Source organism: Schistocerca gregaria, chromosome 2 (genome assembly GCF_023897955.1).
Source record: "Schistocerca gregaria isolate iqSchGreg1 chromosome 2, iqSchGreg1.2, whole genome shotgun sequence".
Classification (NCBI taxonomy): Eukaryota; Metazoa; Arthropoda; class Insecta; order Orthoptera; family Acrididae; genus Schistocerca; species Schistocerca gregaria.
The window spans coordinates 244,304,899-244,327,900 of record NC_064921.1 but is presented as its reverse complement, the minus strand read 5'-3'; the positions used below and the strand labels follow the sequence as shown (position 1 = coordinate 244,327,900).

The window sequence follows — 23,002 nt, the reverse complement described above, 5'->3', positions numbered from 1 at the left end:
CATTAAACTTGTCCACTAAGACACACAAGATTAGGTCGTACGCTGTTTCAATGGGTATTTTATCTGCTTGATGAACTTGCAAGTGTTCCTCTCTCTAATGGTTTATTTAAGGTCTTCCAAATGTAACTATCCTTTTTCTCCACTTCCAATGTTTCTCAAATGGACAATTTTTCTATATAAATTACAAGAATGCAACAAATAAATCAAGCTGTGACATGAGTTTATAAATTTATTTCATAAAATACAAATGGAATGACAGCAATATACATGATCTTTAATATCAAACATTACACGGTTACATAGTGAATATTACTATTACGGGAATTAAATAAGTCAACAATCTGATATGATGTTAAGAAAAATCTGTCTCTTCTTCATGAGCTTGATACATCTATTTACATAAGTTGATGAGAAGAGTTTCTTAACAGTCACACAGCTCAAAATTCATTACATTTTGAAGTACATCTGACGCACACTAATTACAGCAGCAAGAAAATTTCACATTTTCTTCCCAGCACCTATATAGGCACGACCCACATTAAAAACTGTGGGGTCAGTGTGTGTAAACATATTTAAATAGCAAACTTTTTTTTTTTACAAATGTGAAACAAAATAACACTGACACAAATACATAAGACACAGTTCACCTATACAAAGACCACAGAAGAATATAAATATAAACTGAAGTACTACTGACCTCAATTAACAGAACACTAATTAAACACACAAAACAAATTGCCGTAACACAGTATTGTTACACTAAAATAAGATCATGCAATCAGTATTTTATTTCACATAGTGTTTCAGTCTTAAATGTATGTTTAGTTTTAATGCATATAATGTGAAATGAAGAGTGATACACTTTATGGAATGAATGAAAACTTGTATAATATGAGAGCTGCACACAACAGGATTAATTTGTAATGTGGAGAGGATTACAGTTCCATTTTATGAAATACTGTAAAATAAATGTGTGCCCTACACCATTGTATGACACATTGACTTACGTGGTTGTACTTAAATTTAATAAAGTTCCACTCTTAAATGCAAATGGAAGAAATCATTACTACTAACTACAACCCCAACAAAATTATACCTTAGGTTGGTTCAGATCAATTCTGGTAACTAACTTAAAGGTACAAAATTTTATTACAAACAATAATATTTTAATTAAATCATACAATGGAAGTAAGATGAATTTCTTCAATGTTGCTGCATTATCCACATATTTCCAGATAAAAATTATAAGGTACATTTTTAACTAATGGCAAGGCAATATTACAATCAATTGCTGAAAATTAAAAAAAAAAAAAAAAGTTTTTCCTTTGAAGTAATGTATCCTTTTAATTTGAAAAGAAATTCAATTACTAAATCCCATACATAACATAGAATTTGAAAAATATAAGCTAGAATGAAGAAGTTCTTTCTGATTGCTGAGTATCTGACAAACTTCTAAAATTCCACTGATTGGCTAAAATGGTTTTAAACAAAAGTACTGCTGGTTTCTCTTTTTAAAAAGGATTAACATTTTTGCTGAATGCCATGTGCACCGCCAACACACACACACACACACACACACACACACACACACACACACACACACACTTATTTGTATGACTGAAATGCGCTCCAGAACATTAAAATGGATTTTTTTTTTGGGGGGGGGGGTTGCTTCATGAGTATTTAACAATATGCTGATGTAATTCTTTGCAATTTTGAAATCTGCATAGTCAGACAATCAGTATTTCATTTATTCATATGAAAAGACACAGAGCTATAAAAATTTTTCAGCATTAAATCTTAATATGTATAATGATTAAAATATGGTTAAGTTAAGCCTGTGTATTGCCAGGAATGGTTTATTTCTGCTTGCATTTCTCAGCAGAAGACAAAAATATCTGACACCAAATACTTTCACCTGAAATTTTAGTACACAGTAATAATTTATGACTTCAGTAACAGGACAAAATACATTTGTAAATCAGAATTTCCAATCATCATCAACCATGTCTAAGAAAAGTAGCCACTGCTCCTGACTTTATAGTGTTAATATTTTATTACAGAATGAGGCACACACCTCACTGATGTAATCATTTTTTTATTATTATACTAATATCACATCAGAAAACAATTATAAAATATGGGAAGCATTTTACTTTTCTTGCAACTTCAGTAAATATTGTGTTCATAATACCACAAACAACATATTGATCAATAAGGTTGTTCAGTCCAGTATTACCAGACTTTTCTTGAATTCAGGGTTGCTACCCTTTCAGTTATAATTTGCCAGAATTACATAGCAAATGTGCACAGTAACACTTTACATGGTAAAGTCAAGCAAGTCCACACATCTGCAGCCACATCCTCCTTATGAACAAAAATATTTTTTACAATTTTTATTTACACAACATACAAACAGCAGTAAATTAATAAACTGTCTGAACGTTTTAAAACTGAATTTAATAATCAACTTTTTCACATGCGAGGAACAAATGTCTTACAGCAAACAACAAGAATTTCAATTAACTTTTGCGAACAATACTTTACACAAACACAGCACTTCACAAGATCCCATTGGTGAAATATTGGAAGCCATCATACAGCTTAGTGCTGAGAGAATGGATGCTTGATTCAACAAGATTGTTTACAAGCACTTGTAGCTGCTCTTCTGTCATGCTCATGTGGAAGCGCTTCTTTAAGTTTTGTACTGTAACTGCACCAGACTTCAAGCATGGTAGCTGGGAATCTAAAAGGGAATTAAGATATACAGTAGACAATTATTACACCTTTAGCAATTAATTAGTGATACTGTTAATGTATTAACAAAAGCAAAACAATGGTAATGTAATGTGGTCATGGTAAACCTAGTGGTGTTGAGGGAATTATATTAGGAAATGAGATATTAAAAATTGTAGATGAATTTTACTATTTTGGTAGCAAAATAACTTATGATGGCCGAGGTAGAGAAGATATAAAATGTAGATTGGTAATAGCAAGAAAATTGTTTCTGAAGAAGAGAAACTTGTTAATATCGAATGCAGATTGTGAAGACATCTTTTCTGTAGCAGTACAGCGACAGTTCTCAAAGGGGGGGGGGGGGGGGGGGAGGGTACATCAACTGCTATCCCACAACTGTCCCCGCTAACGACTGCCACTCTTTGCTCCAACAACAACCTGCCCTTCCAATATGTTTCATTATTACTCTGCCAACAACAATACTTAATATTCACATTGTATTCAAACTGCTGTCTCGGTAAACTGCCCCACTGAGTCAATTTCTTTTAATATGCCTTTGTTTCTCTCCAAAACTATCAAAAACTTCAAACAATGGTGAGACAGTCATAACATCACTATTGTTACCATAGAGTCTGCATCTACTAGTTGTTTCTCTATTCTCTGTTTCCCACTTTTGGTTCAACTTTGTTGAAATGGTTACTGTGTCAAGTTTACATTTGTTTTGTGCCCAAGTTGTCACTCTAAAAGTTATGTATATAGTTTGGATGACTGTTTTCCACAGCAATTGTTACCATCATTTTTTTCTTATACTACAAATTGAAAAGTTCTATCAGGTACTTTCTGCTTTTACTGATGAAGTTTTGAGCATTTTTGTTCCTTTTTACATAACTAAAGAGGGTAATCACTCAATAAAAGCCAAACACACATTGCAATATATTTTCAATTTATTGTGCACTTTCCAAGGAGGAAGGGGGTGGGGGAATTTCATACTCGGTAACAACAATGCAATTTTTCTGCTTGTTAATGATTTATATGTTTTAGAAGCAACTTACCTGAGCACATAACCTCCACAAGACTGACTATTTTGTCCATATGCTTTCTTGCAGCTACTAAACCCTGCAGGATCAAAAACTTAAAATAATTAAACATGTCTTCTTCTCCCATCACATCCACAAACTCTTGAGTGAGCTTAAATGGGGACATCTCAAACCCAAGGTTTCTTGGTGAAGTTGACAACATGAAGCCAAAATCAATGTGTATAAGACGACCTTCGTTATTCAGGAGGATATTGCCATTGTGCCTGCAAAATAATCATTCTTCGTGAACCAATAATCAACAAAAATGAGAATTGCAATTACTCTTAACAAACTAAGGACAGGCAAATCTATGTAATGATAGTACAACGCCATTTCCTGAAGACTGACTTAAAATGTTTCATCTGCTAATTCCAAACACAACTGCTACTTTGCTACTATTACTAGCAAGTATCACATAACTGTGCTATTAATATCAATGTAATTTTGTAGTAACTAAATCACAGCTACAGCTTGTAAGCTTTCTTTTTACAAAAGCTTGCAAGATGTGCTGCATCTAAACAAGCACATTTAAAAATTACGCCATTTTACCGGTTCACTGCAGTGACAACATACTACTGAAATCCCAGTTTTTGGGACAGGTATGTTATTCTACATAGTTTAGAACTATGGAAATGAAACAAATATATTTTAATTCTTTCAAGCTATCATAAACATGGAGACTTTAAAAATATGAAAGTGGAAGTAATAGTCCTCGTCAAAATTTCTAGTAATTAAAAAAAATCAATTGTCTGGTAAAGTGTGAGTTTACCTGCAAGACATGTATAACTGTGTCAGAAAACAGCAGTAGAATTTTGAAATGAAAAAAGTAATACTGGGTATCGCCAATAAACTAGGGAGGGAACGAGTGCTTTATTAATGAAGGCTGTCTTGAATGTGTAGACGATGAGCAGTTAACTCTCAAAAAATTTAGCAGAAACAAAAATCAGCCTTTTGGAGCGTTAGCAAGTGAAAAATAAATTTATTGTTAACACGAAAAAACAAAAATTTTTAATGGTTTATATGAACAAATAGCAAAGCTTTAAAAGTTACAGTATCTAGGAGATAATGAAATAAAAAAAAGTTTTAAAAATTGCTTGCTGTAGGTGGTACTTGAAAAAACATACAGAATAACCAAGAACATATACAGTAAAAGAGAATCCATGCAAAACTGCGAAACTAGCACACAATAACAGAACTGAAACCAGAATGCCTCTATGCAAGTTATACCCACGCTGCTGAAACACGTCACTTCAAGGCCACTCCCCAAGTGCCATAGAGTTGGTAGTAACTAACAAACAAACGAGGAACGGGAGGCGCCACATCATCTGAACCAATAACAGCACCAAACAAAACCCGGTTCTGGCGTCGACACTACCACATTGCTGGCTTCCGTGTAAACATTGTATGTTAGTGCACAAACGCCTGCTGTTATGTTGTGTTACCACCTCGACTACAGTTTTTGTTTGTTAAACAATGTCACCAAAATGATGTCGTTCACCATGCGACAATCTCTTGCGCTGTGGAGTGCCATTAAATAGTCAGGCTTTGGAATTGCTACAGAGGACGCATGAGTTTTACAAGCACGGAAAATAATTTGTTTCTGTTCCTGGGCACGCATCGATTCCTGCCGATAAAGTTTTAGAGTGTACCTCGAAAACTGTAGGACTCGGTGAAAAAACAGTTATAAGGAAAGGGGTGCTACTTCAAGACTTACACGACAGTGAAGTAAACAGTGCGGAAGAAAGCCCCTATGGGGGAAACAGTGTTTTTAAGTACTTCAGGAAAGAAAAAAAAAAAGCAGCCTCGTCCTGTTACAGGTATTGATTCTTTCCAATCCGATGGAATTTGTCGGCACATATAAGGGTACTATAAAAGGAAAGAATATCCCACAATAGTGAAGTTGCTAATTTCTTTAAAAGAAAGTGAACTTTTCTAAGGGGGAAAACGTCATGAATAGCACCGGTCATCAGCCAACAGGAAGAGGATTCCGATAAATTGTGGCCGATGCAGGATCTTCAAACAGATTCAGGAATATGTGCTGAGAAGGGGTGGTTTGGAAAGGGGGGGGGGGGGTGTTGACGGGGTAGGAGGAAAGAGAGAGGAGAGATGTTGAGAAGGGGAGAAAAAGACTTGTAGGTGCATCGGTGGGATATAAGGCATGGGTAATGTTGGAGGGGGAGGAGGGAAGGAACAAGTATGTGGAGGATAGGAACTAACTAAAGTTGAGGCCTGGGCAGGTTTGGGAAGAAAGGATATGCTGTAGGGAGAGTTCCACAACAGTGGTCCAGCTGTCTCTTGGCCACAGTTTACCATTCACCATTCAGCGCATTAGTGGTCATACCCACACAGAAAGTGGCACAGTGGTTACAACTTAGTTTGTAGATCACATACCAGCTTTCACAGGTAGCACTGCCTTTGATGGGCGAGGAGATGCCTGTGACAGGACAGGAGTGAGTGGTAGCGGGTGGCTGTATTGGACAAGTCCTTGCACTTAGGTTTATTGCTAGGATATGAGCCATGAGGCAAGAGGTTGGGAATAGGGATGGAAAAGGATACTGTGTAGGTTCAGTTGACAGTGGAATACCACTGTAGTTGCGGGAGGGAGAGGGGGTGGTAATGGGGATGATGTCATTCAGATTCTCCAGTCGTAGTTGGTACTGAGTTAAGGGAGGAATGCTCCTTTGTGGCCAAGCAGTGGGTATGAAGGAGTTTGTAGGTGACTGAAGAGACAAGGCATGGGAGATCTCTTTCTGGACCAAGTTGGAAGTGTAATTTTGGCCTTTGAAGCTCTTAGTGAGACCTTTTGCATATTTGGGGATGGACTGCTCCCCTAAAGAAGCAACAACTTTGGGTAGCTAGGCTGTTTGGAATGGACTTCTTGGTATGGAATGGGTGGCCACTGTCAAAGTGGAGGTATTGTTGGCTATTGGTGTGTTTGACGTGGGCAGAGGTACTGATGTGGCCTTCCTTGAGGAGGAGGTCAACATCAAGGAATCGTGGGGAGAACTAGGTGGACTGTGTTGCGCTTCTGAAGGAATGGGGGTAGGGTGTCCTCTCCCTTGGTCCAAATCATGAAGAGGATGTCAATGAATCTGAATCAGATGAAGGGTTTGGTATTCTGGATGGTTAGAAAGGATTCCTCTAGATAGTTCATGAACAACATATTCTTCATTCCCATAACTCCCCTGGCCTCAACCTTTGCTAGTCTCCCTTTCCTCCATCTACCTATTCCCTTCTCTCCTGCCACTCCAGCACTACATATGCTTTATACACCACTGATGCATCGACAAGGCTTTTTCCCTTCTCTACTTATCTTCCCCCTACCACCCCCTCCAGCACAGCTCCCCGAACTCTTGACTTAGCAGCCCACCATGTCCCTGCAAACTCCCACACGCAGCACAGCATCTTCCCCCACTCCATCAGTACTATCACTGTCTGTCTCCCCACCCCCACCCCATGGCGCCTCCTCCCTCACCACCCACCAGTCGAGCAGGTTGCCGCTCTCATCACATGCAGTTCCAGTCTGCTGTCGGGTTCTAGTACTCGAAACAGTAGTGAGTGAGTGAGTGAGTGAGTGAGTGAGTGAGTGAGTGAGTGAGTGAGTGAGTGTGTGAGTGTGTGAGTGTGTGAGTGTTTTGTTTTAGGAGGACTTTGTGTGAAAGCTTACACTTTTGGGATTTCATAAAGAATTATGATAACAGGCTACTGAAACAGATACCGAAGCACAACAGAAAGATACAATTTAGATATGAGAACTTAAAATAATTAAAAAACATATGACATGAAAGAAGAAGCACACAAAATAGTCCAGTAACTATTGTGCATGAGCTGCACAAATTCCATCTCTTCTGTTTAACATTTCAGCTGCATCTTCTGGTCCCCCTCAGAATGAGCAAAGAGACAGTTCTCAAGATTCTCTCTGAGGATGGTTGGATAATATGCTGCTGAAATATTGGTAGAAGAGATGGATTCTGCATGCATGAAATTTAATGGATTATTCAATTACATCGTGCAAAGCTGAAACTGCAGAGCACACAAATTGTTTCCAAAATAGTAGTTTTACAGTTGGAAAGATTCCCAGATAACATCAAGTAAGAGAAGAAGAGTGAAACAGTTTGGAGAAAGAAAACAAAGTCATAGTAAAAAGATGAAAGAATATTGGCAGGAAAGGAATCAGAAAGGATTGAAATTGCCATGTGTCATTAAATACCTACAACAATAAGGAAAAGATTCCACAACATTCAGGTCACTGTATAATGCTGCTGGACTTGGCAAACAGCAGACCAAACACGTGGCAAAAGAAGCATTCACAGAAAATTAACTACAAGTATATGACACTGTTGTAAAGATGTGCAAGGAGATGGAACAAAGGGAATGAGATTTACATACAAAATGGAAATTAGCACTCTGATCTGACACATTAACAATTTAAAGGGCTGTAAATCACCCTAAGACTTTTAGGGAAAGCCATATTAATCTATGCAGTCTAACATGCTTAAGATGCACATACATAATTTCAACACACTAATCTTACCTGTCTTTGACTTGTATCAAGTAGCAGACGAGGCAGTAAGCAGCACAGCTCTCAACAAAATTCTGACGAGCAGTGAGGAATGCTTCAGAATTCTGAGGTCCGTACTCTCGAATAAAATACTCAAGAAGTGAAAGTTGACAGTGCTTTTTGATCTGATGTAATGAAACTGTGTTTGGTATAGTTTCTATGAGCCCGCTGTCATTAGACAAACACAGAATCCTGGAAAAACAAAAATGAAAGATGAGCAAGTCACTTAAGTAAATAATGAGGAAGCATTTTTAATCTCACAAATTTACAAGGTACATCCTGGTTTCCCCCAATCAGATACGACTGCAATGTATAACAACTGTTTGTGTATCAAGAGCCAATTAAATAAATAACATGCATATAAAGGAAACTAACAAGTTACGACTCTGCAGAGGGATTCACAGCAGCTCCTGTCTGAAAATAATGCTGATTAATAGTATGCTTATGGGTGTCCTGCTGAGTTTTGTTTCTGTTTTATGCAATGCATTTCAATGGAAAGTTTCAAAGACAGCACCATCATCAAGTGTCATGGACACAGATTGATTTTTGGTGGTAACTAAAACTTAATGATTAGCCCTCAGTTTTCAACTGGGGAACCTTCTCCCTGAAGTTTTATCTCATTAAAACTCTTCTGTAAGCATTATAATTTGACAAAAATAATAGTCATTCACCGAACAGCTACAAGAGGCTTCTTGAACAGCTGTATAAGGCAATTACAGCTGTTCCCAATGTGGCTTGGACTGTTTCTCAGCTCCTCTTCACAATGTTAGTGCTTACAGCAAATTTACTAACATACTTATTCCTTTCAATGGATTCAGTCATTTGCTCTTATACTGCAACTAACTTACTGTTGCCATAATTTCTCTCTACTTGCTCTCTGTTCTACTAAGAGATGTAAATTCCCCATCACTTTCTCTTTCACACATTTATATGTCAATTATTTGTTGGAACCTCCTAGGTCTCACTTTTGCATTTTTCCTCCTGACTTATTAATTTTTCTGTTTTGGGCTATGTTCTCAATAAAGCTTGTTTCTTCATGAAGTATGTCTTTCTTCCATTCAATGTACTCTTACATTTATATGTCCCTATGAAAAGATATCTGCTTATATCTACATCAGAAGATCCACTGAGTTTGGAACTTTCCCAAAGTCATGTCTCTCAAGTCAAAAAACATAGTATTTTCTGTAGTGTTAACCTTTTTTTTATTTTCGTTAGGCTGCTTTCCCACATTAACAAGATATTTAACTTGTGCAATTGCTCACTTCTTAGTTATAATACAGACAACAGATAATGCTAAGAACCGACAGTTCCTTATTTGACTATTTAATACAAAGCTACAATTTTCAGTAACCCCTCTGGACACCCTGAAGTTAACACACAAGAGTTTATTGCTAATGGTTAGTTCTACAACATTTCAGCAACCTATCTCACCTATATGGGCGCACCCAAAGGGGTACTCTTTCTTCTTCCCATATCCTTTTTAACATGGACAGGAGCTGTGAAGCTAGAAGTTCCTGTCGAAGGTCATCACCACACTTTACAATGACAGACAGCAAACGCCATGTACTGAAATGCCCATACGGTGAAGCTTCGCGCAACCTCCTCTCTTTTTCCTCCCAGGGCTCCTTCAGAGCAGCTGCTGATGGGTCTTCAGGATCATGTGTGAATGCTGCTCGCCTCTGATCATGCAATGACTCTGAAAGCCGCCTCCTGATGTCACCAGCTGCTATAAACACAGGTGGCTCCCTCGAATCACTTGATTCTTGGCTCAGCTGCGATATTGTGTCGCGATCCATTGGCTTCCGTAGCTGCATATACTGAAAGTCAGAGCAGTTTGTTAGTGGCGGGAACACTATTTCTTTTGATACAGCAAATGGCTGTGGCAGACATGAACCAGAATTACACAAGAGAAAAGTTTTAATTACAACCATACAGATGCAGAAACAAGAGCAATACACAGGTTTCTCATAGTTTCCTTCAAAGGGAATTGAGAAATGAATGGCGAACAATAAAACAATGATTTATGGAGGTAGGTAATTATTTCTACACAGGACCAAGTGACATTCATCATGGTTACCTTAAAATGAGCACTCCACAGTCTCTGCGTTACAGTGCATATGATGCAGCTATCATTTGTTAGTCACAAGGATAAGAAGTACAAGATGACAGAGCACATTTAAACATGCCACTTAGCACATGACCTGTGCTGCATAGTATAAATGGGCAACAGATTGGTACTCCTGATGCATGTGAGATAGATTTGAGACATTGTCAATTTCAATTCCGGGACTAACCTCCAGAAATCTTACACCTGGCTATAAAATTTTGAATGTATGGTTTCACAAATACTATAAATTTCTTAAAGGTACTCATTTCCCGCATAATGGAAAATCCAGGACAGAATAATGACAATATTATGATAAGGACAGATTGCTACTCACCATATAGTGGAAATGCTGACTCGCTGATAGGCACAGCAAAAAGACTACTTTCAGCAAAAAGCCTCCTTCTGAATTAAACAAAACACACACACACACACACACACACACACACACACACACACACACACACACAACCACAGTGTCTGGTTGCCTCTGTGGCCGAAAGCTTACTTGTTAAGCAATCTTTTTGGTGTGCCTGTCTGTGACTCAACATTTTCACCAAAGGCGAGTAGTAATCTATCCTTTTCATAATATTGTCCTTTTCTTTATACATTTTCTTAACTTTCAAACAAACATTTTATGTCATTACTTAGCAATCAGCTAGTTTTGACCCCCTTGGGCATTGTTAAGCTACTTCACAATATTAAGGGCATTACCAAATGCCGCTTCCCCCCTACAACCCCCTCCCTCCCTTTCAATGCGACCCACCCTAACTTGCTACACATGTAACATTTTTATTGTGATTTAGTTTGCCCAATGGGGTGAAATTAGCAAATTGCTAAATAATGAAATAAAGCATTTAATTAGAAATAAAATAAAACTGTGTATGCAAGAAAATTATTTCCTTTATAAAAATGAACTGTCGAATGATTTCCAGTTCAGATCAGTGTGAAGTTCCAAAATGGAGAGCATTTACAGTCATCATATGAAAACATTCTTAAGACTCCTCTATTTTTTATTCACAATCACTAACATCTTAACTATCAACAGCATTCAACAGAAAATATCTAGTATTTCACATACAGAGTCACATTTTTGAATTGTTCATCTGCTTAGCCTACACTTGTATCTTTCATTTCCAGTTTTTAAAAAATATATTTGAGGTTACAGTTTACTAACCAATGTGTTATCTGTTGCCATTTTTGCAAATGCTCACAAAGATGAAGAATCACAAACAAATACAACTGTCATAATACCTGCTGGGATATTTCATCATCCTCCTGTGACCAGCAGTCTGCTGTATCATCATCAGGACTACTATAAATGCTAAAAGCACACGAAGACAAACTTTCACACTGTACTTCTGCTACAAGGTTGTCCTCAGACTTTGTAGGTCGCAAAGTATTCATTATTTTTGCTGGCACAGGTGATGTATGTATGTCATCCACCTCTAGTACTTCCACATATATAATATATGGAGCCTGCAACAAAAGAAGCAATCAACAACTGGAACAAAATGTGAAACAACTACAGAGCTCTGACTTCACAAAAATGGATATTTCCGTGTGAAGTAACAATATACGCGAATAAAATCAGTCATTTCACAGAAAACTTTTTTGCTGCATACTATCCAACTTAATTCAAAAGAATAAAATATTATCACATTTTAGAAGGCTAATAGCTATAAATTACTAATATGAAGCAGAAGACATTTTTACCAAACACAAACTATAGCAAGAAGAATAGTATTCACATCATCACAGAAAGTCGAAGACATTGGATCTCAACGCAAAGCAAAACAATGAATTGGTTGCTATACATAGTATTACTGGAAAACAGAAATCACTAAGAACCTGGGGTCATAGGTACAAGATAGTAGTACTAACTAAAAAATTCAAGAGTAGTCAAAAATTCACGGTATGGCGAGTGTAAAACAATCCCTACAGCGGACACAGTGTACAGTAGGAAAATGGGACTGGAAGTAGTAGGCAAGGTAGGCTGTAAATACTGAAAAGAATCTAAAGATTAATTGATAGAGAGCATCAAAATCTGTCTCACACAACCATCATTATGATCCCATAAGTAGCAAATTGTTCTGTTTTGAAGAACATCAAGAAAATAGAAGGTTATCATAAGTTTTATGTTATAGGCTATAGACACTGTGACCTACATTAAATGAAAACCAAAGTGTGCAATAGATTAAGATTCCAAGAGAGCAGTGTGCCACACAAAAGACCCTCCTAATTTCAGGCCTGCATTGTTGTCATTAATGCTCTGTAAAAAAAAATGCTCACCGAGGAACTGTTAGAACTCAATATGAACGATGTAAAAATTTGAAGTGAGAGCAAAGCTAGTGACAGTTGACAATGGAACAAATTTGCCGATACTCAAGATCTATTCAGTATAATGGATAATGAGATACATTTCACATTAGAGGAGTGGTTAACTTAAGGAAAGTAGTGTTATCTTTTAGTGGATTTCCTGAAGAACTCTTTCATGGAAAGTGGCATCAAGCAAATTAGTATGGGACTAAGACTGCAGCACACAAATTTATGCCAGAGGTGAAGTTATGCTTCTCCTAATTTCTTCATAGCACAGCCATAAATTTATAAATAAATGTGCCACTTTCTACATTTTGGCTGTATTTATTTAAGTTTGTGCAACTAAGATGAAATATAAATAAATACAGCCAAAGTGGAAAATGCCCTGTTCATTTGGATAATGTGATGTCACCAAGATTTATTAGCCTGGATAAAACTGACCGAAGTTAAGAAGTATGGGCTACTGGTATTGCAGTCAGATTGGCAATGTGACAAAAACTACAAAACAGTAACCCAATGTGTGAAGTGAGTACAGCAACCAACCAAGAATGAATCCAGCAGGAGTGGGGAAGAGACATACAGAAGAGTTAAATATATAAGAGTGAAAGTGCTCAATACTTCAAATAAAATATGTGACATTGTTCAGGACATAAATGGCACACCCAGTCATTACTCGCATTTTTATAGGGTTTTAGGTTGCTGCAGTTTACATAATTTTCTCTTTTAAGCTTCATCCCCCCCTCACGCCCTCAATACATGTCCTATTAACCTAAACTATGTGCATATATCTTTCAGTGCCACAGACCACTACTGATGCTCCACATACTATGAAACTTCCCATATTCTGCTACTGGCAAAGAAGTATTTGCAATTGTGTTTCAGAACACAAAATCTTTCACACAACAAACAGTTGAATATGAATCTCAGGCTAATATTAAAGATAAGAGCAATGTGGGTCAGGACATTTTTCTGCTATGGCTAAAAAGTTATGTTACCAATGGGTAAGATAATTTTAGGTAAGTAAAGAGGGACAACAATACAGATAGCATTTTTTTTTAGTAATGGAACAGTTTTTGCTGTAGCTATCACAGCATCCTGAATAATGCTTGCTTGCAAGCTGAAGTTAAGTCAAAGCATGGGAAACTTGCTTAAATTCTCAATACAAAAGTTGTCCGCACACTGTCCTGCCACTGGGTATATGCAATCAAATGTTAATGAATTATCATGCATTCCTCTCATATCTCCCAGTGAGTACTGCCAATTTTACTCTAAAATGACAACAGTTTCTGGCTGGACTGTTGTTAGATTCAATACTGCAGGACTGTAGACACAAGCAGACAGAATATGATTGCTCTAAAAACATGTTTGCCACAGCAATGGTTCTATTTGTAACTTTCACCCTAGTCAAGGGACAAAAATTTTGGGAGCATTTCTACTTCAGGATCACACTAACATAATAACAAACTGAAACAATAAAAAACTACCTTAGTTCTTTGCTGCTTTTGATGGAAAGAAGTGTGCTGCAATTTTTAAATGATTTCTGGGAACACTTAAGACAATCAACAATGGGCTAATAAGTTCATTTACAGATAACAGCTGTCACAGGATGACCTCCTTTTATGGGGATGCAATGAACTAACCTTTGTAACTTATAAGGGCAAATGAGCTTAATGAAAGAAAATGTCAGTAACTTTCAAATTTTTAAAATTAGTTGGCTCTATCACCATATTACTTTCACCTGAAACAATACACCAGAATTATTGCAGGAATAACAGCCATGTCACTTACCTTGTCTTTTGAATTGAGGACAGCAGAAGTCTGGGGTGGTATCCTAACAATGTGGTGAGGTACCTCACTATGAATGGGCAGCCATACCCGAGCTGGCAGATTCAAGTTCAATGTAGATAGCTCTGCCTGCAGTCTTGTAGTCTTGTCTTCTTTGACTGGAATTGTGCTCAAAAGTTTGCCTATTGATATTAGTGCCTTGAGGAACTCCAACTGAGGAGCCAGACGTGGAGCCTGGAATCAATATTTTACATAAATTAGAATAAGGAAACTTTCCCAAAAATATGTAAACACTTGCCTAGAACTCAGCAAGAAGAAGAGCAAGACCCCCGCATTTTAATATCAATGTCTCAGTGACACTGTACAATAAGAACTCTCCCACTTTCACAGTGACCCAAAAACAGCTTTTTGAAGTCTGTCCGCAACTGTTACCGTATACATACATTATAAATACACAAAGATATCACTTTGTGTACTCTGCTTATAATAGGTATAAATAAGAATACAACGTAACAATAGTATGAAAAGGAAAGCTGCTACTCACCGTATAGCAGAGATGCCGAGTCGCAAATAGGCACACCAAAAGGACTGTCACAAATAAATCTTTCAGCCAGTAAGGTCTTAGTCCAAATTAGATCACACACACACACACACACACACACACACACACACACACACACACACACACCCACACAAAACAAATGCAACTCTCACACAAATGACTGCAGTCTCAGGCAATTGAGGACCTCCATTGCCTGTGACTGCAGTCATGTGTGCACGAGTTGCGTTTTTGTGTGTGTGTGAGAGAGAGAGAGAGAGAGAGAGAGAGAGAGAGAGAGAGAGAGAGAGAGAGAGAGAGAGAGAGAGATAATTCTGACAAAGGCAGGACTCTATTTTCAACAGTATTTTTGTTGTGCCTTTCTGCAACTCAACATCTCCACTATATGGGGAATAACAACTTTCCTTTTCATAATATTGTTACATTTCTTCCTGGATTTTCCATTGTAAAAACACAATGTTACAGAAGAGTAAACCAATAAAAACATATAGGTAACAAAGAGAAAAACATAGTATTTTAGCACTCAAACTCAGCTACTGTTGCACAACATTTATGTATGTTAAATAAACAAATAAAAGACATAAGAAGAGGAGGAAGGAAGGAAGATAGGTTCCTATAATTATATGAATCTTCATACACTCAAGTGAACAAAGTGTGCTAATTTGATTTTTGTACTTCTTTGCATATTAGTAACTTTCAGTACCTCAGAGAAAGAGAAACAATTTACTTATGCTTGAATAAATGTGCCTTACCTTTAAGAACAAATCTTGGTTAACATTGGCAGCTCTCAAATTACTCAATTATGCACTGGCCATATTATTTATCTCATCATGCCAAACATCATTATCTCACTTTTTTAATAACTCATTATGAGCAAAACTTAACATTTTGTAAACACTGATCTGTCAATAACTTTTTATAATCAGTGTCTCAAAATTGTAAACAGACATCTCTCTTCAACTTCTATGTTTGTTCTCATGCAACTTTTGAAATATTAAAGAGACAGCTTTCACTCAATCCAGTGTCACCAGCTAGCTTAATTTTAATGGTGTTCGAGGGTGTGGTGAAAAAAAGTATACATTCTTGAGCTAAAAGCTAATAACATTCTACATTTATACTCTGCAAGCCACGCAACGGTGTGTGGCGGAGGGCACTTTACGTGCCACTGTTCATTACCTCCCTTTCCTGTTCAGGTCACGTATGGTTCGCAGGAAGAACAACTGCCAGAAGCCTCCGTGCACGCTCGAATCTCTCTAATTTTGCATTTGTGGTCTCCTCGGGAGGTATAAGTAGGGGGAAGCAATATATTCGATACCTCATCCAGAAACGCACTCTCTCGAAACCTCGACAGCAAGCTACACCGTGATGCAGAGCACCTCTCTTGTAGAGACTGCCACTTGAGTTTGCTAAACATCTATGTAATGCTATTGCACCTACCAAACAACTCTGTGACAAAATGCGCTGCTCTTCTTTGGATCTTCTCTATCTCCTCTGTCAACTGGATCTGGTACGGATCCGACACTGATGAGCAATAAACTCTGAGCAATAACACTTTGACAATACTGCCCAAGTCTCACTGGAGCAACAGAAAGGGAAATGGCAGTTGGTACCTGATTCAGCCAGAACAAAAAATCTGCTGTTACCTTTCTGCCAACAAAACTTGGCCTTTGTGGAGCCCGTGGGCAGCAGTACACCTGCAAGAGTGCCCTGTCCTCTTCTGGAAAACTTGTGAATTATTTTGTTACTCTCTGAAGGGCAAATATCATATACCTGCTTACGCTTGTTTCAACCTGTAGAGGACCTGTCACTTTTGGCTCGAATGTATAGTCAACCTCTGGTTGTTATAATGTAGAATTTAGACATGTGTAAAATTACAAAATTTCTCAACCAAACCATCACTGACAACAGAAGGCTGCCCACTCCATGCTTCGTCATGAACATTGGTTCATCCACCATTGAACAGTCTCGCCCACTTCCTCGTCATTCCATTAGTCATTGCATTTTCACCACAACTCTCTAAAAAGTTGACAAATCCCACCTGGCTCAACCTTCTTTGTGTTCAAAGACTGTATTACAGATCGCACTTCACAGTCGATGAGTTCAGAGATTGTCCATAACATTTTGAAAGATCACTATCAAATGTACACACAGCACAAAAGAGCTTTAAAGTCATCAGTGGAAAGATAATGAAACAGAAATATGAGTGTGAATGTGTGGAACTGTGACACCATTGCTGCAGTAGCAGTACAATAAAACAGTGATATAACTCACTAGTTTGCAGAATTCTATACAGCTAGATGCTGGACATATTCCTGTGTGGGAGATATTTACATGGGATGAAGTGGGAACCCTTAATGCATCTGTCATCCTCTCTCACTGTTGCATCATACAGAAACCTAATGTTTTACCAAGTGCTTCCATTTGTTCGTCTACAGCGTCCTTGATCACACGACTTCAGCACATCAACACTGAACCCTACCACTCCCAAATTCCAGCACTTAATAGATGTAAGGGTGCTTGTCTGGTTCTTCCTCAGGATAACTCAACCTGTATCGTACTGAGCACTTCTAAGACACCAGGACATGAAGTATAGATCTTTGATTTTTCTGCCCAATCTTCGTGAATTGTGGGGTGATGGTAGTGTGTTTTTGGATCAGGATGACTCTGCAACACTTTCAGTTTCTTACGAAATATATACCGAAGACACCTGTCAAAGTCAGCATGGCAAAAAGTGGTGCTCCCCACTACTAAGAAAGATATTTTTTAATTCAATTGCTCATGAGCACATTGCACAAATCAACAAAGAAAGCTGACAGTCTATCCAACTAGTCTGTCCTTAATACTGCAGTGTTATACATAGCATGGCTCTATTGGATGTAGTATAGCATTGCCTTTCTGGCCTGTAAATTGGTTTGCAAAGGCAATGAAAAAGAATGTACCTTACAGTTAACTTGGGATTTTGGACCACAAAACATCCTGGCATTTTTCTCCACTAAACATTACCTTTTCTGCTAATTTGATAAATGTAATAAAAATACAAACAAGCCCATTAATACAAATAGTATACTTAAGCTGTGTAAATTATTTTTGGAAGCACAAATTTACTAAGTAAGCAGTAAAATGACTGTGATGCCAAGCCAAGTTTCAAAACGAAATTTGAAGGACAACCATTCAACAACAACAACAGACATTTCAAGAAATAGGGTGTTGCAAAATTGGTATTATAAACATTAACTTCCATCAGTTTTTGCAGATTCAATACTGAAGCTAAGCTAAATAAGACTAATACATAGTATAATTATGAATTACATTGCACGTGCAATCCGTCTTCTTTCCTTTGAGATCATTAACGACCCCCTGACAGGTGTCAAAACAGGTACAGCCATTGTCAAATGCACGTCCAGATGCTAAGTCACCTAAAGAGACTTTGTTGGTTGAACCTGCAAAACATGGGTGATAGAAAATACCACTGACTGCTTCAGCTATGGATTACTTATGCTACACATAAATAAAGCAGTGAAAACTTCTAAGATCACAGTATTCATTTCAAATCCCATAACTATCAGTTTTGTTTATATTCCTTAATAAAGTTATACGTATGCATTTTTGTAAACAATGTAATTGCTGAAAAAACAACATATAACCAAACACAAACTTTAGGAACTTTGAAATTTGCTTACCGGAAGACAGCATGCGTTTGCAACTCTGAAAGAGTCCTGTAGCATCAGATCGAGATCGCTGATGTGTCTTCTTAGCAACTGATAATGGTAGAGGAAGTGGTGGAGGAGGTGGAGGAGGAACTGTAGCAGGCTGGTCTGGTTTATGCTGTTGATGACCTCGAGGGCGTAATTCATCTGAGAGAATATGATTACGCAACTTTGTTCCATGGGACTTTTTCTTTGATGGTAAATGAGCATCTGAACTGTATGCATCGAGGAGCCAGGCACACTTCAGAGAAAAGTCAGCAGACTTTCTACACCTATTGATCAGAAACACATCATTACATAAGATGCAATTTTTATGTACAAATCTCAGTACATGGTGAAACATGCAATTAAAAATTTACCTGTGTATAAGGTACGGATGTATTACTTCAGCAACATCATGCATCTGTATGTACATGCTAACCAACTGTGGCAAGTAAAAATCTACTTCATTGTCTGGAAAACTGAATATTTTGTTCCCTGCATGAGAAATAAAAATGTTAATTAGACATACAATTTAGAAAACGTGTGTACACTTGTACTATTTCAACATTCACAATCTGCATGGCATCCCTCTGTACCATGTAGTCATGTTTCTTCCCATTCCATCCACATCTGCAAGTGGAGTGGGGGAAGAGAGAGAATTCAAATACCTCTGCACATGAGGTAATTATTCTCATCTTGTCTTTGAAGTCCCAATGGGAGCAACATGTAGAAGGCAGTAATATAGTCCTAGATTCCTCACTGTTTGTAACCTTCCAACAGAATTTATTTTCAAGCATCTGCCTATCCAGATTTTTGAACATTTCTGTGACACTCTCTTGTGGGTAATATTTAAACAGGTTAAACTAAAATCAATGCACAAATTAAATTCCTTGATTTGACAATCATCTGAGGTACATTTCTCACACTGGAAAGTCACACTGAAACATAGCAAACTGGAGTTACTACATCTGCTATTATTCTACTTCTCTTAAATAACTATTTTTATTCTTATAATTCAACTGTGTTCTCCTAAAAAACAAGCGAAGTATATGTTGCATATACACAAAACTATCAAAATACTAATTGTAAGTACTTTTGTCATTCGAGTTCTTCAGCTTATTTAATTTCTAGGTTCGCCTTTATACTTTAGTAGCCCTAATTTTTCTGCATTGGATAGTGCATTTGGTTATCTAATTAAGCCACCAATTAAGAATTTGACTTAATCAGCAAAATTTTGAACTTGACAACTTTACATGAAAATAGCTACTCACCATATAGCAGAGATGCTGAGTTGCAGATAGGCACAACAAAAATACTCTCATAATTAAAGCTTTTGGCCTTTGTCAACAGTGCGCACGCGCGCACGCGCACACACACACACACACACGTGCCGACACGCAAACGCAACTCATACACGACTGCAGTCTCAGGGTGAGAGTCTTTTTGTTGTGTCTATCTGTGACTCAGCATCTTCGCTATGTGGTGAGTAGCAACTTTCCTTCTCATAATATTGTTACATTCCATCCGGGATTTTCCATAGTTTGATTTTTACTTGAAAACAGAGAAATCACCGGGAAGGCATATAGTGTATTAAACAACTAGTACCTTCAACTTTAATACTTCCCTAACCAGTTCTCATTTAGTTAAATCAGATTACTGATGGAACCAACACTACTGATTATTAACCTTGCAGTTTTGTAAAGTAATATGTAATTATCCAAGTCACAAAATGTCATTGCATTAGTCTTTATATACTTCACTTCACCCAGAAATCTTTAGCCTGGGCTTGGCAATCATTTAGCATTACCACATAGTAACTCGTGTCATATTTTGTTAATTCCTTTGTGTGAGGAAATTTACAACTATTACATGGGCAACACCAATGTTACAGAATCCATGAGCTGCACTCGTTCTGTTAACACATCCATGACAGTCCGCGTCAACTCACAATTAACATACACTACATGAAAGTGCACACTCAGAATCCAGTACATTAACATTTCTTTGTCAAAGAGTGCATAATGGCAATCCTATGTTCTATATGTTGTGATCCACAATGAAAACTGTAAGTATAAAAAATGCAGTAAATGAAGCTGGTAAAAAGGAATACAAACGTCTCAAAAATGAAAGCAACAGGAAGTGCAAAATGGCTAAGCAAGGATGGTTGGAGGACAATGTAAGAATGTAGAGGCATATTTCACTAGGGTTAAGATAGATACTGCCTACAGGAAAAGTAAAGGGATCTTTGGAGAAAAGAAAACCACTTGTATGAATATCAAGAGCTCAGATGGAAAACCAGTTCCAAGCAAAGAAGGGAAAGCAGAAATGTGGAAGGAGTGTGTAGAGGGTCTAAACAAGGGTGCTGTGCTTGAGGACAATATATGGAAATGGAAGAGGACGTAGATGAAAATGAAATGTGAGGTATGATACAGTGTGAAGAATTTGACAGAAATTGAAAGACCTAAGTCAAAACAAGGCCCTGGGAGTAGACAACATTCCATTGGAACTACTGATGGCCTCAGGAGAGCCAGTCCTGACAACCCTCAGACTTCAAGAATAATATAATAATTCCAATCCCACAGAAAGCAGGTGTTGACAAGTGTGAAAATTACCAAACTATCAGTTTAATAAGTCATGGCTGCAAAATACTGATACGAATTCTTTACAGATGAATGGAAAAACTAGTAGGAGCCGACCTTAGGAAAGATCAATTCAGATTCCATAGAAATACTACAACACTTGAGGCAATACTGATACTACGACTTATCTTACAAGATACGTTAAGGAAAGGCAAACCTATGTTTTTAGCATTAGTAGACTTGGAGAAAGCTTTTGACAATGTTGACTGGAATACTCTCTTTCAAATTCTGAAGGTGGCAAGGGTAAAATACAGGGTGCGAAAGGCTATTTACAATTTGTACAGAAAGCAGATGGCAGTTGTAAGAGTCGAGGGACATGAAAGGGAAGGAGTGGTTGGGAAGGGAGTGAGACAGGGTTGTAGCCTCTCCCCGATGTTATTCAATCTGTATATTGGACAAGAAGTAATATAAACATAAGAAAAATTTGGAGTAGGAATTAAAATCCATGGAGGAGAAATAAAAACTGTGATGTTTGCCGATGATATTGTAATTCTGTCAGAGACATCAAAGGACCAGGAAGAGCAGCTGAACGGAATGGACAGTGTCTTGAAAGGAAGATATAAGTTGAAAAAAAAAAAAAAAAAAAAGTATAATGGAATGTAGTTTAATTACATTGGTTGATGCTGGGCGAATTAGATTAGGAAAAGACACACTTAAAGTAGTAGATGAGTTTTGTTATTTGGGGAGCAAAATAACTCATGACAGTCGAAGTAGGAAGAATTACTGTTTAGCAGCGGCTCACACACTACTGATGGTTGTTTGCTCAAACACATTGGACAGCTTGAGCTTGAGGATAGAAATTCACATGACAAGTTAGTTCTCACTGCAAAAGCCATCTACCTTATTTTTTTCCACAGGCTATTTTTAACCAATTGCTCTAAACATGCCATCTACTATTTAGTCACATCTCACTATGTTACTGCCACAATTTCCCTGAAAAAACATATTTAACTGCACTAGTCACATTCTTAACTTTTATCTAAGCAGGGGCAAGACTTGCATTATAATTCTACTTTGGAAACATAATAACATAACACTAACTACACACTTCTCCACATCAAACACTACAGTATATAGACTTGCAGAGCCTTTCATCAACAGCTGGGGAGTTGGCGTGAAAGATCACTGGTACTATGATAATAGACAACTGGAAGAGATGCCCTCACAGCATTGATGCACAACTGTACTTATTTCGAGTAAGCAAGGTGGCACAGTGGTTAGCATACTGGACTCGCATTTGGGAGGACTACAGTTCAAATTTGCATCTGGCCATCCAGAATTGGGTTTTCCACAATTGTTCCAAATCACTGCCTTCCCTCCTTCATACTCATTTCACCATATTCTGCGACTTTCTGCAACACGCACCTTTGGCAATATTGCTTATTTCACGTGTAATGACCTCACAGAATTCTCTCGTCGTCTGGTCTGTTCTTGTACCCTTGCTTATCAGACACCCACAAAAAACTGGGAGGGGGGGTGATCAGGGGGTCCACAATTATTGATTTATAATTATCATGTCACCAAAGAAACGGGT

At 37.6% G+C, this 23,002-nt stretch overlaps 1 protein-coding gene across 3 annotated transcripts in view; it reads right to left on the bottom strand.

Annotated features, from left to right (window-relative positions):
• Positions 1–211: 211 nt before the first annotated feature.
• The window catches only part of LOC126336772 (phosphatidylinositol 4-kinase beta-like), a 224,822-nt gene continuing 202,031 nt past the window's right edge, over positions 212–23,002 (bottom strand). For all 3 annotated transcript variants that reach the window (XM_050000785.1, XM_050000784.1, XM_050000786.1), the window contains exons 4-12: positions 19,207–19,324; positions 18,821–19,119; positions 18,450–18,580; positions 14,585–14,815; positions 11,732–11,956; positions 9,805–10,190; positions 8,347–8,565; positions 3,789–4,036; positions 212–2,746 (exon numbers count right to left, since the gene is read on the bottom strand). In XM_050000785.1, coding sequence (XP_049856742.1) covers positions 2,562–2,746; positions 3,789–4,036; positions 8,347–8,565; positions 9,805–10,190; positions 11,732–11,956; positions 14,585–14,815; positions 18,450–18,580; positions 18,821–19,119; positions 19,207–19,324 — 2,042 coding nt within the window. In that variant the 3' untranslated portion in view covers positions 212–2,561. The remainder of the gene's footprint in view (positions 2,747–3,788; positions 4,037–8,346; positions 8,566–9,804; positions 10,191–11,731; positions 11,957–14,584; positions 14,816–18,449; positions 18,581–18,820; positions 19,120–19,206; positions 19,325–23,002) is intronic.